General features: G+C 43.9%; 1 protein-coding gene across 8 annotated transcripts in view; it reads right to left on the reverse strand.

Moving 5' to 3' along the window:
* RUBCN (rubicon autophagy regulator) overlaps positions 1-19,293 on the reverse strand; it is a 68,108-nt gene that overhangs the window by 11,532 nt on the left and 37,283 nt on the right. The window contains exons 4-13 of one of the 8 annotated variants that reach the window (XM_084871541.1): positions 17,844-18,003; positions 17,114-17,220; positions 15,733-15,826; positions 14,507-15,040; positions 13,168-13,212; positions 11,052-11,147; positions 10,239-10,354; positions 8,898-9,108; positions 8,107-8,208; positions 5,285-5,359 (exon numbers count right to left, since the gene is read on the reverse strand). In XM_084871541.1, the coding sequence (XP_084727667.1) occupies positions 5,285-5,359; positions 8,107-8,208; positions 8,898-9,108; positions 10,239-10,354; positions 11,052-11,147; positions 13,168-13,212; positions 14,507-15,040; positions 15,733-15,826; positions 17,114-17,220; positions 17,844-18,003 (1,540 nt within the window). The remainder of the gene's footprint in view (positions 1-5,284; positions 5,360-8,106; positions 8,209-8,897; positions 9,109-10,238; positions 10,355-11,051; positions 11,148-13,167; positions 13,213-14,506; positions 15,041-15,732; positions 15,827-17,113; positions 17,221-17,843; positions 18,004-19,293) is intronic. The other 7 variants (XM_084871542.1, XM_084871544.1, XM_084871543.1 and 4 more) reach the window with 7 other exon arrangements.

A 19,293-nucleotide genomic window follows, 5' to 3' on the forward strand; every position in this document is an offset into this window, starting at 1 on the left:
CTCCTCCTTCTTCTTCTTTCTCTTCTCCTTTCCCTCCTTCTCCTTCTCCTTCTCCTTCTCCCTCTCCTTCTCCTTCTATCACAGGTGAATGATTTCCTAGCTCATCATGAATACTTCCAAGGGTGTGGAAGGCCATAGAGTTCTGGCTGTCCAGATCTTACCCCAGGAGTGGAGGGGAAAGGCAGCACCTGACATCATAAGGGACATGACTTCTGATACTGGTCAGGTACCGTGAAGGCCTATTGGTACTGGGCTTCTGCTGCATCCTGTTGACTCTCTAGTCAGTCCAAGCAGATGAATAAGTAATGTGGTTGGAACACTAGTCAAGTATTTGGATAAAAGTAGACAAGGGTCTAAGATAATTAGGGGGTAAACAGAGAGGAGGAAGCTATTCATCTGGATGGATTACATGTACCCCAAATGAAAACACTTTAGAAAGAATTCTGAGAAGCTTTCTTTCTGAGGGGAAGTTAACATAATTATGAAACTTTTTATCAATTCAGTTACAAAAACATATTTCAAATGTTTCTGATGCTTGAATAGGACAAGGCTATTACTACTGACTGAAAAAGTTTAAAATATATATATATATATATATATATATATATATATAAATATAAACAAACAACAAAAATAATGACATTATAAGAAGAATTTTTGCACGTCCAGATACTGAAATAGGGATACTCAGGGAAGAACTGGTTAAAACTTTGGTTTTGTTATAAAAGGGAGAAAAAATATTTGAAAGAGGGAGGGTAGGGAGAAGCAACTGATTAGCTTGAATTGGATATAATTTAAAAACTTGTCAGAAAATACAGTTCATGAACTTCCCTCTTTATATATATATTTACCTATTACCAATTTATTGCCTTTCAGCTGCAAACCTGTCCTTCTGTTTGTCTGTGTTATGATAGTGAGCTGGACTTGTAAAAGTCCTCTTTTGCTAGCTGGCGCAATGTTATGCTTTGTCAGTAGAGGGCACCAGAGGGACAATGGAGGAGGAAGGGGTTTCTCTTGCCAGTTGTGTGCTCCTCTAGGCAGACACCTGTGCTGCCTAGGACTCTCCCCAGCGTGAGCAAGCCTTCCCATCGCCTTGCAGCCTAGTCCGACTAGTACTACTTCCTCCCATAAAAGGCTTCCCTTGGCAGCTCTTGAGGAAGCTTCACAGCGAGAACCACTTCCCCCAACCCCCCCAAGTTCTGAGGCACGGTGCCTCCCTGGGGGAAGCCCTCGCTAGCACCCCGGAGAGTGATTTCCGGGTGAGGGCGCTGGCCTGGCATCTCATGTGGACAGCATCCCCTGGCACACTCTCAGGCTGCTGTGCAGCTTCAGAGAACTTCTCTGCCATCCAGTGAGCCAGGAGGTCTGAACCTCAGCCTTAGAGATATGACCCCCTTCTACATTTGTTCCTACCTCGGTGCTCTACCTCAGTCGTAGGGATAGTGGCTGCTGCCTCTATCTGCTATTCCTGGGTGTTCTACTGTTCTCTCTGCTCCTTAGGAGCCAGTTTCCCATTATTTTTTATCCCCCATTATAGTTAACTAGAGGCCTGTTGCAGGAAGATTCCTGCAAGAATAGGGCTTCCTGCAGCTGGAGCGAAGCAGAGAAGAGGTTTCGCTCCCTTCTCCGCTGCCTCACTCCCTCCCTCGCTGCCTCACTCCCTCCCATCTCCACTGCCTCGGCTCCCTCCCTTCTCCACCGCTTTGCTCCCTTCTGCAGCACTTGGCTTCCTTCTATGCTGTCTTCAGTCTTTGCTCTGTGCCTGTGTATGCAAATTAATTACCATCTTTGTTGGGTTAATTTGCATACTCACTCTGATTGGCTGGTGGGTGTAGTGGAGAAACCTCTAGCCCTAGCTGGTTTGGCTCAGTGGATAGAGCATTGGCCTGCAGACTGAGGGTCTTGAGTTCAATTCTGGTTAAGAGCATATGCCCAGGGATGTGCAGGAGGTAGCCAATCAATGATTCTCTCTCATCATTAATGTTTCTATCTCTCTCCCTCTCCCTTCCTCTCTGAAATCAATAAAAATATTTTTTTAAAAGAAACTTCTAGACATGATCTGTAAACCTCGACATGATCAAAAAGATGGCTAATAAAAAGTATGACATTTTTAGCAAGAATTTGATACCAGCAATAAACTTGATTAAAGGCCAGAACAAATGAAAAGAAACAGAAAGCAACAAAGAAATCTGGAGTAGAGAAAGATTAATTGTGTATTATACTTTCCTAATTGGAAATCTATGTGTCCAAAAAAGATAAAACTTTTGAGAGAGGCTTGTTCTGATTGCTTTCCCCTTAAACCCCTTAATATGTTGGGATGTGGATCACAAGAAAAAATAGTTTTCTAATTGAAAAATGTTTCATATTCTTGGCATATAAAAAAAGTTGTAACAATCCCAAAATTGGTGAAAGATGCTCGAAGACCAAATAAAGGTAAGCTTTATGGTTAAAGTAGACTGGTATAAAAGTGGCTAATAATCAATAAACACACAATCAAAGGACTGTGATTATAAACATTAAAAACCAGTTAAAAAGTGATAGGATAATATATCTCAAGCAAGAAAAGACTATGTTAGAATAAATTATAACAATTCAGAAATAGAGAAAAAGGTACCTAATTATTTTTATTTATCTATATCTTGATCTAATTTTATACAATTATTTCAATTTCTAGTTGCTGACAATATTAAGTTAAAATTAACTTTAATAAAAGTCCCATTTTGTGTTTGTGTGTTGTGAAGCCACTTTGAGTAGAAAACTGCTACTTTCTTTGCTACCCCACCTACAGAAAGGCTATCTGTTTGGATCACAAAGCAATTACTAAAGCCATACATGTGCAGCCTTAAATCCTAACTGCATGCAAAGTACCGAGGAGCGAGAGTTTGGCTCCGTGAATTCAAAACTCTAAAGAGACACTAAGTTTCATGCCATTCTCTCTGATTTTTGCTATCTGGATATGTGGCTGTAGCTTATCTATAGTTTTAAACTAAAATCTCTTCACCTGACCATTCCTTTCTACACTTCTACCTCCACCAGCCATAACAACTACTTAATCTGTAAGTATCACTGCAGGGAAAGACAAACAAGGACCATCTCAGTGAAGAGGTTTGTTGGGGTCATATGAGGAAGAAGAAAATTAATATCTAAAGTGTCCCTTGCCCTAGCCAGTTTGGCTCAATGGACAGAGCGTCAGCCTGCAGACTGAAAAGTCCTGGGTTCAATTCCGATCAAGGGCACCTGCCCAGGTTGTGAGCTCAATCCTCAGTAGGGAGTGTGCAGGAGGCAGCCAATCAATGATTCTCTCTCATCATTGATGTATCTCTCTCCCTCTCCCTTCCTCTCTGAAATCAATAAAAATTATTTACCCCACCAGCAGGTGAGGGGATCCTAAGGCAGGAGCTGGGCGTGGAGGCCACGGGGGCATAGGCTACCAAGGAGACAGAACTGAATCTCACATCACCCTGCTTGGCCCCAGAGGATGGCTGGTTAGCTAGTGATGTGTAAGATTCCTCAGGGGAAAAACAACCTAAGACAGGCACAGTTGAAGAGGGGCCATCAGGAGAGAACTTGGGGGTCAACTGAGGTGGGGCACAGACCCTCACCCACCCAACTTTGTAGGGGCCTGAAACCTCACCCCTGCTGAGGGAGTCTCCTGCCCCCATGGCTGTTTAACTTCCCATGCCCAGCTCAAATCAGACCCGGGTAAAAGACAGAGATTTGGCTGGCAGCAGCTGCCCTCGCACTACAAGACTTGTTTGAGTTGTCTTGTACCCATGGTGTGGGGAAGTGGGTTTTTGATATCTAAATCCAGCCTACCACCAGGAATGCTCAGGGCCTACTCAAGAAGGCAAATAAGCCTTTCCCCTAATAATACACAGTAAAATAAGATTATTTTAGAGAAATAATTTTGACAGTAAAATAGTAGACAAGTTTTCAGGCTAATTTAAATTGGCTAATTGAAATAAGCAAATATTCTATTCTAATTGCACTGGACAAAAAGCTGTTCCTAAAGTATTAACTAAAATTTTTATTGGTAGTTCATCTCAGGATAAAATCTCACAACAGGAAATGAACCTAAATCAGTCATATTTTAGTGCAAAAAAATAAAATTTAAAAGCTATCAAGACTAAATTATAAAATTTTCAAAAGCCTCCTAATATTTAAATCAAAAAAGGGGGAAAGTAGAAGAATAACATGTAAGGAAAAATATCCTGTAAGTAAATTGCATCTAGAAAATTTGTACTTTAGAAAATTAACTGTAATACTAACAGCAAGACACCCATGAAAAACACACATGGTGTCAAAACAAGCCAGAGGAAAATCATTTGGGCAAAAAATGAAAAAGGATCCCAAGTCAAATTTATAGAAAATATTCCTTTATTAACTTTTCGCCAAGAATATGTTTGTATATTTTCAGAAAACAACTCTGAGACCATGTGGATTCTGGCAACAGAGAGAAATTGACAGGACTACTCCAACCATGAAGACAGAAGAGAAGCAGTCCAGAGATGGAAGACGCTGATGACGCCTTGCCATAATAGCAGTCAGCAGCTGTGTATCACTCCAGGTTGCCCAAGACCAAATCAGAGATGGTTGGACCTTCATTACCACCATTTGTCCACCATCCAGAACTGAAATATCATTGCTGACATGTACATATAAGGAACTGTTTGACATTGAAATTGGGTCTCAAAAGAACTGTTGGCCCAGAAAGAAACTCACTACAGACTGATTCATATGCCTTTCAGCATAACGATTATTGCTTGTCTCATTTTTTATTCTTATAAGTATATTTCCAGTAGGACATGATCTCACTCATCTAGGAGAAATGGTGAACAACATAGACTGATGAACAAGAACAGACCCAGAGATAAGGAGCCATGATTCAGATTGTTGGACCTCAAAAGGAGGGTGGGGATAAAAGAGAGAAATCAACCAAAGGACTTGTGTGCATACATATGAACCTAACCAGTAGTCAAGGACAATAGGGTGGGGTAGGCACATGAATGGGGAGGGGTGGAGGATTGGAATGGGGAGTTGAGGACAAATATGTGATACCATAAAGAAATTTAAAAAAATTAAATAAAAATAAAAATAAAAATTATTTTAAAAATAAATAAATAAGTGTCCCTAGCTGTCTTAAGCCCAGTTTTTCCCAGCTAGTTCTCCAGACCCTGTAGTCTTCATAAACTTGGCAGGTGTCACATAAACTATGTATAAAGGCTAGTGAAAACATTCACACACATGCATGTATGAGCACACCCACGCTTGCAACAAAGACTACCTGAAAACATCGAGGCCATTGACACTGAGAGTCCATTCTTTGACATATGAGTCAGGTTAGATCCTTCGCTACCATCTGTGTAATAATGATTATAAAAAGGGGCCCTTTAGTATTCAGACAGGAAGTAAATCAATGAAAATGACAGTTCTGTACCACATATTCCTGGAATTAGGACTTGATTTTTGCTCTAAAAGATGAAACTGCTTTTAGGAACTTAAATCTACAGGTATACTTTTCACTATAGTTTTGGTTCTCAACCAGGGGAAGATTTTGCCAGATTTTATAACTGGCAATGTCTGAAGACATTTTTTATTACCATGATTGTGCTACCAGCATTTTGTGGGTAGAGGCCGGGATGATGCTAAATATCCTATAATGCACAGGACAGTCAATCACAACAAAGAAATATGGGTTTAGAGTTTGAGAAACCCTGCCTTAAGGCCTTTTCCTTTAAGGATTTCTGTTTGGAACTGATTAGAGAGTTCGTTGATTAAATCTCTTCTCTGGGCCCACAGGTGTATTTCAGGCCACCAACAGGCAAGCTATTTCAAACTGGGCTCCTCCCAGCTTACACAGCTTCCCCTGGCTCTTTGTTTTTGCTGCAAGGAACAGACTTATCCATACCCAGTGAAGCAGCATGTTTTAAATTTACCTTAATATTACCCTCATGAAATTCTGTTGATTCCAAGACAGAAGCAGAACCTTTTCATTCTTTTTTTAAATTTGGAGATCAATTCAATCACAGACTGTGGTATAATAAAAATATATATATTTGGCCGAAACCGGTTTGGCTCAGTGGATAGAGCATCGGCCTGTGGACCGAAAGGTCCCAGGTTTGATTCCGGTCAAGGGCATGTACCTTGGTTGCGGGCACATCCCCAGTATGGGGTGTGCAAGAGGCAGCTGATCGATGCTTCTCTCTCATCGATGTTTCTAACCCTCTATCCCTCTCTCTTCCTCTCTGTAAAAAATCAATTAAATATATTTTATATATATATATTTGGTTTCTGGACCATTTCCTGGCACAGAGCTCCTAAAATTCATTATTTCCTGAGGAATGCCTTTTGTTATCCATAACAATCCCCTTTCTAAGAGCTTAAACTATTTAATAGGGGGACTCTTGGGGACATCCAGATAGTTTGGATAGGTCTGATTACCAGGATAAATTTTAGCCCGAACCCCAATTTCCCAGGAGGGGACAGGGCCTGGAGATTATGTTTAATCATTAAAGGTTAATGATTTAATCACTCATGCCTGCACAATGAAACCCTGATAAAAACTTACAGTGATGAGGACTGGAGGAGCTCCTCGTTGGTGGTGAACATATTGATAGGACAGTGGCACACCCTGCCTCCACAGGACAGAGGTGCCCATGGACACTTTGGGACCTTGTCCTACACACCTCTCCATGTAGCTGTCCGTTTGTAAGATAGTGCTTTCCTGAGATCTGAGTCATTCTAGCGAATTACGGAACCTGGGTAGGGAGTCATGGGAACCCCTGACTTTGTCGTTGGCTACGGAGACATGTGCATTGGCTACGGAGATCCTGGTGACCCATCTATGACTGGTATGTAAGCAGGGACAGTCTCATGGGATTACGACCTTAAGCTGTGAGGTAAGGTCTGTGCTCCAGAAGTAGGTCTTAGAACTGAATTGTAGGACACTCAGAGTTGGTGTCCGAGAATTGGAGAATTATTGTTGGAAAACCACATACAAACAAACAAAAAATGAGTTTTAAGTAACTACTGCTGTCATGAATAGAAATCAGATATATTAAGGAGAATACAGAAAAAAGATTTACTGGAAACCTGGAAAAATATGAACAAAAATTCCATTTCTGAATGGGGAAGAAACCCAGCTACCACACCTAGAGGTCTGTGCAGGTGGATGAGTTCTCTGGATTAGTGTAAACAGGAAAGCAAAGCCTCAGGAAATAAAAGATCTATCTATTCATCACCATGTTACAATGGAGAATTACCGGTACAATTCACCCTCTATAAGAAAATTACTATGAGGACAATTATGTGATACCATAATCAATTATTAAAAATTAAATTTAAAAAAAAAGAAAATTACTTGGTTTCAGCCATAGGGGAAAAACTATGTCCCTGAACTTCTGTTTTTTGTTAGTCTGTTTGCTGAACAGATGGGAACTCAAAGGAATCTATGATTTGCAGAAACAAATGAACCCATTAATCATAGGTTAACCTAATTTAACAACTGCCTTCCCGGATTATAACCCTCCTCTTCTTTATGCAGATACCTGTTATCCTCGGGTGAGGATCAACAAAACAAACAAATAAAAGTTTGTGATTCTGCTAAGTAATTTGCCCACTGGGAGGACAGAAGATAAAGCTCTACTTTGTAAACTTAATTTTTTCCTTTTTTCGGTGACTCTGTACTTTTCTCTTAGGATGATAATAAAGCTCTTTTTAAACACTCTGAAACAATTTCAGTTGTGTTATGGAATACAAGAGGATAGGATGCTGATGTCATGTATGGAATGGGCCAGCCCGAGGAGGCTCTTAACAGGAGGAATCCAAGGGAGAACCCAAAAGAAAGACGCAATGGAGGAAGAAGCACCAGGAGACTTCAACACCAGCCCACTCCACCTGGAACACTTCCTCCTGGTATTCTTTTCTGCTTAAATTTTTAAAGGGGTTTTGTTTTTAGCAAGAGAGGCTATCCCTTACAATAACCCACAACACTCCACCATGGACCAGACTGAAGACTGCTACTTAGGGAAAACTTCTCAGCCCATGATTGAAAATTAAAAGAAACTGGTAACGAAAGCTCCCTTGAAACAAAGTGCCACTTCTTACCTTGGATTTCCAATTCATCAACCTCATCGGCAGAGCCGGAGTCGGAGAACTGTGTGGAGTCACGCGAGCTGAACTGGGAGCTGCTGGAAGTGACCCGAAAGCCTGTTAACATAAAAAAAAAAAAAAAACATCTCCTGCCCTAACCGGTTTGGCTCAGTGGATAGAGCATCAGCCTGCGGACTCAAGGGTCCCAGGTTCGATTCCGGTCAAGGGTTTGTACCTTGGTTTCGGGCACATCTCTAGTAGGGGGTGTGCAGGAGGCAGCTGATTGATGCTTCTCTCTCATCGATGTTTCTAACTCTCTCTCCCTCTCCCTTCCTCTCTGTAACAAATCAATAAAATATATAATTTTTTAAAAAATTAAAAAAAAAAGAGCAACATCTCCTACTTCTTCGGGAGCTACAACAAAAGGAACCTGGTCTGACTTTAGCAGAGACGTACACACAGCCCTGAGAGAGATGCTGGGGAAGTGGAAACTAGTTTTGCTTGCTGGCTGATCCCCATTTCATTCGTGAAATTTATCAAGTTTCCTGTAGATAGTAGGTATCTGGTCTTAGTTCTCCTCATATCAGAAACCTATTTTTTGGAAAATATTTCTGAGGCAGGAAATGGGTGAATTCTCGGACTCTGCTCTGGTAGAAAAAAGTAAAACATAGAAAATCTTTTCTGACAGAAGAGGAACCCGTAGCTTGGTGATAACCTCTCAAGTTAAGACCGAAAAGAAAACCCAGGAGGCACCAGTTCTCCTGAGGCAGGAGAAGCAGGAAGAGGGGTATTCCGAGCATGCTCACTTCCATGCTCGGTCTCCTGGTACCCAGGGAGCAGGTTCTTGGTGCGGATCTGCTGGCGGCGAAGGCGGATCTTCTGCTTCAGTTCCTGGATCTCTCTGTCGCTGTCTTCCCCCTCCTCTTCCTCCTCCTCCAGACACTGGCTCATCATGTTGCACTTCATTAATTCAATGGCAGCAATTAAGGACTCTGAGATGCTGAAGTGGGCATTCTCCTGGGGGGAAGCATAGAACCAAACAAGCTGTTCAGCAAGGGGTGAGAAGTATTGAACACCTCGCTGACCATACTGTCGGAAATAAAGCTTCCAAAGCACACGCTACCGTTCTTCAAAACAGCCAGGGGAAGTGGATGGTCTACCATAAGGAAAGCCGATGACCAGAAAGCCCATTCTACATTCTCTTTGCTCTCAGACCTCTTCATGCCTGGCCTTCCTGGCCTATTTTCCACATAAAAAATATGACAGAGAAGCATCCTAGATTTCCCAGCAGGGTCTTTCCTAAAGCCATACAGCAGTACACAAAGTGTTAAATTAAATGTGATGTCTCAAGATAAAGTGATACAATTTGTAAGCTATAAAATTCTACAGGAACATTACTTATTACAGTAGAGGCCTGATGCACACACTTCGTGCAAGGGGCGTGGCTCTCTGAGGCCCCGGCTGCCTCTTCACCCTGCAGCCCCGCCCACTGGTCATTCAGGAAGGTCGTCTGGAAGGTCGTCCCACCATTCGGTCTAATTAGCAGATTAGCTCTTTCTTATATAGCGTGGCTGAGCTTTAGAACGAAATACACAAGTTGGTTCTGGAAAGAGTCCTTCCCTCAGGTTCCAGGGTCAAGGAAACAACAATCAGGTGGCTAACATTCAATCCTTCTCTGCCCCAGGCAGCTTCTAAGACAAAAATCAGTAATATTCCTGGACTTGATGAGGAGCACAACTCCCTGAAGAGTTCTCCAGAAAGAAAATTCGTTGAGTTTATCTTTATTGTGAACTTGCCTTTTTTATAGTCTATATTCATGTCACTGCAGTATGCCCCAAGACCTCTTTGGAACAAATGGTGCCCTCGCCAGTATGGCTCAGTGGATAGGGCATCGGTCCTAGGACTGAAGAGTCCCAGGCTCGATTCCAGTCAAGGGCATGTACCTGGGTTTCAGACTCTATCTACAACCCTAGTCAACTAATCAATGTGTCTCTCTCACATCAATGCTTCTCTCTGTCTGTCTCTTCCCTTCTCTCCCCTCTCTAAAAATCAATGGAAAAATATCCCCCCCCCCCCAAAAAAAATATGGCACCACAGCCCCTCAGATCTCCTGACTCATGAGCTCGTAGATTCTTTAGATGTCTCACCTTTTCCAGGTCTGCACAGCTGCCAAAGTCTTGCTCGGACAGGTAGCTGATAAGGGACTGTCCTTCTGACGGTCTTCGGAACATGCCTTCACCTGAGCTTAGGTACTGGCCACCCTCTGCGGGCAAATGGAATGTGAGTGTGAAAAGCTCTGCTTTGAAAAGCAAATCTGCTTGACAGTCACACTTCTTCAAGAAGTCTGACACTTTTACCATTAATGATGGTCTCGAGTTTTCCCAGGTACCAGGTTGGGAAAAAAGATATCTACCTTCTAAAGGAATTCCTCTGAATGTCAAATCCCACAGCACAAAGCCTCCTGGGTAAAGAATGATGGAATGGAAAGTGCCTGGAGACAATTTTTTTTCACCACCTAAATTTAAGATGACACCCTCGCTCTCCTACCCCACACACAAAAGAAAACAAAAACCTGTGCTGAGAATCGGACAAGGAAACAACTGGCTCCTTCTGACGGCTGATTTCCACAGGAGCTTATCTTCTGGTGATTAAGCCCAGACACTCAAAGGCCTCTTGTCAAGGTCCCTCTCACCCACTCAGAGAGCCATTCCATTGGCTCCACAGACATTCCTAGTGATAACAGCCAGAGCATGAGAGCGGGTGCGACCCCTGAGCCAGAGCGGAGCAGAGAAATGGAGGGGCCTGTGATTTCCAGCACAGGGGTGGAAACTGATGGCAGGGAGAGAGATGCTGTGTGGTGAGCATCCCCCGCAGAGCTGAGGCGGCCACACAGCTCAGAGTTTAGCAGGCACGCGGGGAGAGCGAAGACACAACTGCAGCCCTGCCTTCCTAGTACTCACCGTTCTCCATGTACAGAGAGCGGGCTGTGCTGACTTCACTGCTCTGGCCAGAGTAGGGCAAGGGGCCTCTCAACTTCGACTTATCATTGCAGGACTCTAGTGTCCGTGGCCACCAGGAGTAAAAACACACACACATGAGAACAGTTACATTTCCAACTCTTAACTTTTCAACATTTAACTGCTCCCATTCCCGATGCCCTCCCAAACAAGAGAGGTAGCACACCAACAGGGAACGGTCCAAGAGTGCAGGAACACATGGGAAATCAGTGCTTTCTAAAGGGAAAAGAGGAAAAAAAAACAGGACCCAGAATGAAACACAAAGGGGAAAAATAAATCAAGTGAAAGTGGATGTATGAATTTAGTCCTCTGTTCTTCCATCTTCTTAAGCAAATGTTCCATAATTATCAGCCAACTTCTGCCCTCTTGACAAACCAATTTATAAAACTGTCTTCACGTGGTAAAACAAAGAAAAGCACATTGAAACTTCACTGATATCTTGACACAAGGTTTAAAACAGTATCAGAAGGGTTAAATTCACTAAGGAAATACGAGAATATGGCTTCTCTTCAACCTGCAATGTAAATGTGTCATACTCACAAATTTAACCCATTTCTGAATGGACAGAATAGCAAAACGAAATCCAGCAATGTCCTTAACGCAAGCACCAAGACAATGCTAGAGAAAGCAAGGATGACGCCTGCAACCACAGGGCTGGAGGCCCAGCCTTACTGAAGAAGGAAGAGGGAGGTTTTAAGAGAAAGCTGGCAAAATCTGAAGTGCATGGATAGAAGTTTTCAAGGAACCGTGAGAGTTGGGAGTGGAGAAATAGCATCAGGCAGGGCTTGCAGGAAATGAGAAAACTGATACTCTCCAGAGGGAAACAAAATTCCAGTGTCACAGAGGGAAGAGCAGGCGGGAAAGCAGGTGGGTGCCTGGGAAATGAGCTGCATGCTCAGGGAAGATGAATGACTGAGCTGCACCCAGCCCATTTCCCTGACAGACGGTGCCAACTGGTCAGCTGCTCCTCTCACAGAACATGCTACTGCGTGGGGACAGAGAATGTTGTCTTCTCCTGGGCCTCAAAGATTCCCAGTGGACCTGGCAGAGGACTACCGAACTGAAGCAAAAACCAGCGGTTACCATAATGCCTTGTTCACAAACCATGCCTTGGGAAGGACCTTTGAGATCCCCAGTCAAACTCAATGTACAGCATAAACTCCAACACCAGCACCCTGTTTCCTTACAATACGCAAAGGCCATCCAGCTCGCTTACTGGGCTTCCAGAACGTGAGGAAAAAAAGTGTCCTCACGCTAGCCCATTCAACTGAAATGAAACCTGTCACTTGAAATGCCGTCTTACAATTTCTCATCTCCTTAAGAACAATGCTCCTTTAAACCATGGTCTCACAGACTCACTCCGCTTGAACCTTATCTTTTCCAAGCTCACATGCCCAGTGGCTTTACCCATTACCCGGGGGGCATGGTTTTCAGTCCTCCCTCAGCGCTCTGTTTGGCTGACACTCTCCGGGGTTAGTATCTCCATGCATTACGGTACAACATTCAGGTGGAACATACTGTGACAACCAAAGAAACAGACTGCATCCCTAGAAAAATCCTATGACTGGCTGGAATGAGGGGTGGGGAGAACCTGATAAAGGAAGGAAGACGGGTGACAGGAAAAAGGAAACAGGCCAGGCCAAAGGCATGCATCCACATCCAAGATCACAGAAAGGGAAGGAAACCCATTCTGGTGTTCATTCAAGGAAAATAAAGAAATCCGTTCCAAGTGCTCAGCTGTAAGAACAATTCTGCCGGTTTCATCATGATGCCTGAGACCATGCGGCAGCTTCAGTGTCACCTTCAGACAAACAGCCCTGGGTCTGCCTCCCAGAGCAGCTGAGACTGAATGAAGTATTTGGAAGTCATGGGCCGAAAACACGTGATGCAAGACATTGGTGTCGCTTTGCACCCAGGTCCAAGCATCACAGCAGGACCAGACTAGCCAGACTTGATCTGACACCAGAATGGAAAAGGAGGTTCCGAACTAAGCACATTGGTGACAGAGGAGCAGCAGCAGGAGGAGGAGGTACACAGAGAGGAGGACTGGCTCCCAAACCTGCAATGGGATCTTCAACTATAATGGTGATGTTCCTGGGGCCTCCTGTACGCAGACAGACAGGTGCAGAGAGTCCAGGCGGAGGAAAGGAGAATAGAGAACGTGAGAAAAAGAGTGTCCTTTTATCTGGCCAGGTGGGGACTGAACTGCCGAGAGGGAACCCTTGTGCAGCAGGAGATGTGAATTGAGTCTCTAACCCAAGCACGCTTCACAGCTAAAACAGCTTGTGTGGAAGACAGGCTTTGACTTGGGAGTTTATTTTCTGAAGCGTTCCAGTAAGCCAAATCATATTTTTGACAGGAAAATAGGGACAAAAGTTTGCTATTCAGAAGTTTCAGGTGAGGGCCTTAGCTCTTCTCACCTTTGTAGAAATTACAAAGAGAAATCAATGGCAGCTCTAGTTGCTAAAGGAAATCCTTCCTTTTTTTTTGTCCTTGATTTTTTTTTTTTTTAATATTTTATTTCCGGGGCTTTCCCACTCAGAACTGGCTTTAAGCACAATGGAAATCCTCTTACAAATGAAACCCAACCAAAGCCTGCTGGACACCGTCAATCCTGGGAAGATGGTGGCAGGAAGATGGCAAAAGCGATGAGCCGCACCTTCCCTGTGCCTATAGCCCGCTCTCTGCTGCTAGCAGCTGCTGCTTGTGTGAGCGAGGTCTCCGTGGCAGGGCCTCCTGACCTGACTGCCTTTCATCCGGAATTAGGGGTGCACAGTCCGCCCCGCCTACCTGTTCACTAGGTCACATCACCCCAAACCCACTCCATCCCTAGTTTCAATAAGGAAACCCTAGTATCACTTGGCCTCATCCTATTGGTAATACATGCTGACCCAACTCCTCGGGAATCACAGGAAGGGGAGGGATTTAATGGGATTGTTTTTAAAATTTACCGTGTTTCCCCGAAAATAAGACATCCTCCGAAAATAAGACGTAGCGCATGGAAAGACATCCCCTGAAAATAAGACCTAGCGCAACTTTGGGAGAAAGAATTAATATAAGACACTGTCTTATTTTCGGGGAAACAGGGATTAGTACTTCCCCTCTGTCTGAAAGATACATGTAAAACTCAAACTGGGATGAGTCACACTGTGCATGCTCTGATGCTGAAGGACTAGTGCAAGAATCCAGGAAAAAGCATTTCCTATTTAGCAATGTACAAAGGAACAAACCTAAGTATTCTGAGAGAGATTCCTTGGGTAACCCTATTCGATGACAAACTTCTCTCTTTTGTCAGAAGCGTAACTTCTCTCTCTGCCATTTGAAGATCCTTCCGCCCCAAGAAAATTTCCTCGTTGGGAAAACCACCTTCCCAGCGAGGGGCTGGTGATTCGCATTACCTGGGGCTCCTCTGGAGACGATGTTGGTATCCGAATGGGAGCGAGTATGGCTCTTCTTGGTTCCACTGGTGACAGCGAGCGCCTGTCCCTCTGAGAAGCTGGACCTGCGAGGGACACCGGACAGCTGGCTCTGCCCACCTCCCTCTTGGCCCACTAGGGAAGCAGCAGCCGAAGCTGGCTTCTGGGAGCCGCTGGAGGAGAACAGATTGGAGCTGCTGCTCTCGGCATTGCTGCTGTGACTCTGACAACTGGCGGCCCGGCCGCGGGAGTCCAGGTTGCCGATGGCCAAGTACTCGGGCCCTTCGCTGGCATCGCTTGGAGAATCATTCTGGCTGCTGACCCAGGATGACTCCAAAGGGCTGGTCAGGGAGCTGGAGCTCATCTCATTTGGCGTTGAAGGGGAATCCCTGGTTAATGCAGAGAGTGGGAGCAGAGGGGCCTGGATGGTTTGATCCTTGGCTGGGGAAATGTGCCCTCTGCTTTCTTGAGGTTTCCGGGGAGGGCCAGAGAGAGAAAAGGAAGTAGATCTTCTTTCTAGGATATAAAAAGAAAGGGAAGGGACAGTTGACCTAGAAGCCTTCGGTATATATGAACGGCTTCTCCACAACTAAGGGTCAAAACTCCCTATCATTAACAGGTGCTCAGAACACACGGCGTCACCTTAGAAAGGGTAAGTCATTTAAGGTGAGTAAAAAATTACTTGGAAGCAGCTAAGTCAAGAGAATGAGGTCTTGAAACAGTGACTTCATGGCTTATTAATATGCATTCCTCATCTAAAATGAGCAATAATAACATTCACCTCATAGGACTGTTTTGAGGATCAAATGAGATAATACATATAAACTGATAATAACAGAGCCTGGCACATGGTAGGCATTCAATATAGGTTGGCTATTATTATTGAAATGCATTCTTGGCAATGAAGATGAGAAACACGGGGGACTCTAAAACCACCTCTCTTTCCTCTGTTACTTTAATGATTCTACTGAATTATCTTGGGCTAGTTGCTATGCACCTTTTTAAGATCTCCACTATTAAGACATGAAGTTTGACAAACTACACCAGCTCAAGGCTCTATCTAGACCCAGCTTGTGAGCACTCAAAAGTCTTCTTCTTTCCAGTCCAGGAATGCATGTCATAGCTACCCTGTCCTGCTCCCATACCTGGGCCGTGGTTGGGGACAGATTGGTAGAGGCTAGAGAAGGACCCAAAATAGGAATGCTGACCGGAGCTGGTTGGAGGGGTGCATGTGGAACCAGGCAGAGCTGTCAGGCTCTGGCTCTTTGTCACCAGCAGTGGGCTCTCATGCTTCCCGGCAAACTAAAAAAAAATAATAATAATAAAAAAAAGTGTCAGAGTCAAGGTCAAGGATAGAGGTCCCCAGAGAGGCACTAAGGACTACAGAAACACAGGTAGAAGCTGGCCTTTGGCAGCAGGCTTGGACTGCTGTGCACATGGAGTCAGGAGTCAGACCAGGGTTCAAATCCAGGTCCTATCACTTGTAAGCTATTTGCTCCAAACTCTGGGCACGTGACTTATGTACTCTACCCTCAGTGTCCTCCTTAGAGAGTTGTGATGATTAAATGAGATGATGTATGAATTATGCATAGCACGATGCCTGGCACATACATAGTATGGTAACTAAGAATCAATATTTTAAAACCAGGAAAGGTAGGGAATACCTCCTTAAAAGAGGTAGGACTGTGATTCCATCCTAGCTGAGGCACTGATATTAGTGTTGGGGTAAGTGAACTGGAGAGTTAATAATAAGCAACATCAAGCAACGAAATTTTCTTTTATACTTCGAAGACAAAAATACTAGATACTAGACCACATAATACTAGACCACATTAGGTCTGATGCTATAAATTCTGCTCCTGATCAAAACCATCCTTCTTATCCCAGCTCTTTATCAAGCCTGCCTTTAGGGAGGTGCTGACTCAAACTAAAGATTTTTTAAACGGTTTAAAAAAAAATAGACGCCTCCCTTCTTAGACAGACCTAAACCTAGGCTTTTTACTTCAATAAGGCGTGACAGTACCTCCCTTTCTTTTCTTTTCTTTTCTTTTCTTTTCTTTTTTTTTTTTTTTTTTTTTTTCTTTTTTTCTTTTTCGGTCAACATAACCTTTTTATTTTTTTTAAAAAAAATTTTTTTTATTGATTATGGTCTCACGTAATTGTCCTATTCCCTCATTCCCATCCCAAACCCCTCCCTAGATATGCCCCATCCCCACTCCCCTGTTGTCCATGGCCACTGGCTAGGCCCATATGTATGCACACAAGTCCTTTGGTTGATCTCTTCCCCTTACCCCCACCCTCCCCTACTTTCCCTCTGATGTTTGAGTCTGATGGCTGGTTCTCTTTCTCTGGGTCTGTTTGTGTTGTTCATTATTTCCTCTAGATGTGTGAGATCATGTGATCCAAGAAATACCCTTGTAAGAACCTAAACTGCAACAAGCCATTCTCTTTCTTTTACTAAGTGTTTTTTTTGTTTTTAATGAAAGCCTTTACGTTCACAACTGACAAAGAAACATCTGGCTACAGAGGGTTACGTCCCGGTGCGGCCCAGGAGGCAGCACAAACGAAGGTGATTCCTGCCCCCTTTACCATGGAGGCGTCGATCTGGGCGAGGAGGCGGGGGTTGTTCTGCTCCACCGCTTCCAGGCACTGCAGCATGGCCGTGACGTGGGCGTCGCTGAGCAGGAAAGCGGTATCTGGGGAGAGAGAAGCTACCGGTGATGGAGCCAAGAGGGAGTCCTTCAGCTTCCCTGTCTGACCCTGGGAGAAGGTCAGGGAAGGAGCGAGGGAAAAGGCAAACATGGCTTGAGCAGAATCATGCCACTGTGGAGAGAGGCGGAGCCAGCGGCGAATCAAGTACAGGAGAGGCTAAGTGACGTCTAGTAGAGGAGAGAGGCCAGGACAAGAGGCTTCAAACTCAGAATGACCAGGTTTTAATCCTGGCCCTCGGTGGCTTTGGCCACGTTACCTAACCTTATTGAACTCTACTTCCCTGATTGGAAAACGGATATTAATATCCAACTTTCAGGGCTGTTGTTAAAAAGTATATGTACAAAAGGTAGGTAACAGTGATTGGAACATGGAAACTCTCAGTCAGTAGCAGTTTTTCTTATTGGTTTGTGTATGTGGGAGTAGAGGAATAGGTTTGTGTATGACATAGGAAGTGAGAGAGAAGACTGGCTACAACATGTTTCTTATTAGAATCTCTACGGCATCAAGTACAATATGAGACCTTGGGTAAGAGTCTTTAAAGGAAGGGTAAAGTGGAAAACAGTGAGGGAATCTGTGCCACAGTCCTGGCTAAGGGACCTCTGCCTACCTGTGTAGAACTTCCTGATATACTGTCTGTCCCCAAGCAGAGGTCGGAGCTGAGCAGAGAGGCAGTGGCACTGCAGGCTGTGCTGCAGCCACAGCTCTGCGATGACACGCTCATTCACGCCATCGGTGCTGCTCTGGCCATTCTCATGCAAGTTGATGAACTAGGAGGCAAAAGGGCATGAGTCAAAACATGTAAACGGGTAAAAACACGGCAAGATTGCGGCCTGAAGACCTGAGAACTAAACTGAGACACGTTAAAAGGAGGCGATCACAGGCATTTTTCCTCCAGCTAGCATCTACAAGGTTACTGAGGACGGAGAGGGAGGGAGGGATTAATGGCTCCGCTGCTGGATTGGGCCACTGCAGCGGGGCTAAGCAGTTAAAACCTAATATGCAGTTTCTAGAGAAAAGAAAGCTCCTACATCTGTCTCTATGTTCTTATTCCAAAGAAGCATCTTTCCTGGGGTACTCAGAAGAAGGATAAACTCGATCTTTTCCTTCTCTCTCAGAGTCCACTATTTCAGACGGCCTTCATAAAACGATGCAACAAAAACCTGAGGGAAAGAATCCAGAAAAATGCCCCCAAAGAGGAACCTCTTTTGGCCTCTGGCCACAGCATTCATTCTAGATTTGGAACAGCTTCTAAGAGTAAATAACTATAGCAATATATTTTATAAAAGAAAAGTAGAGAGAGGTTTGGTGGGAAAAGTGAGGACAATAAAATCTCCATAAAAAAAAAATCATTGGGCTCTGGCCTCTTCTTCATAAAAAAGGATAGTATAAGACCTATCCTTGTTATTTGGTTCCTTTACCAATTAAAAACAAGTTACTACCCAGCCAGTGTGGCTCAGTGGTTCAATGTTGACCTATGAACCAGGTCACAGTTCAATTTCCGGTCTGGGCACATGCGAGGGTTGCAGACTCGGTCCCCAGTGGGGGTGGGAGACAGCGGATCAATGATTCTTTCTCATTGATGTTTCTATCTCTCTCTCCCTCTCTGAAATCAGTATAAACACATTTTTTTTAAAAATAAATTAAAACAAGTTACTTTTCCCAACATCATCTCAACAATGAATCTGGCAGTGGGTAGGATATACATGAAATAAGACTGGCCATGAATCAATAAGTATTGAAGATGGATGCTGGATATTCGTTATATATATTTAAAAAAATTTCCATAAGAAAGAGTTAAATCAATAGATACATAGATTTGGCAGAGACTGATCTGGAACTAGCTGTGTAACTCTAGCAAAGTCATCTAACCTCCTCCGGCTTTGTTCCCCTGACTAGGAATCGGGGGTACTATGATGAGCTGAGAGATGGGAAAGCAGAATGCTATGATGGTAGCCAAAGCTGACAGGAACATGTATGGCTCCATTTGACCCTGGTCTTCAGAAACCTCACATTTCTTTCTAATTGCTGTATCTCACTTCTTAACCAGTTATTAGAAT

Source organism: Pipistrellus hanaki (assembly GCF_964339955.1).
Source record: "Pipistrellus hanaki genome assembly, chromosome: 2".
NCBI classification, from domain to species: domain Eukaryota; kingdom Metazoa; phylum Chordata; class Mammalia; order Chiroptera; family Vespertilionidae; genus Pipistrellus; species Pipistrellus hanaki.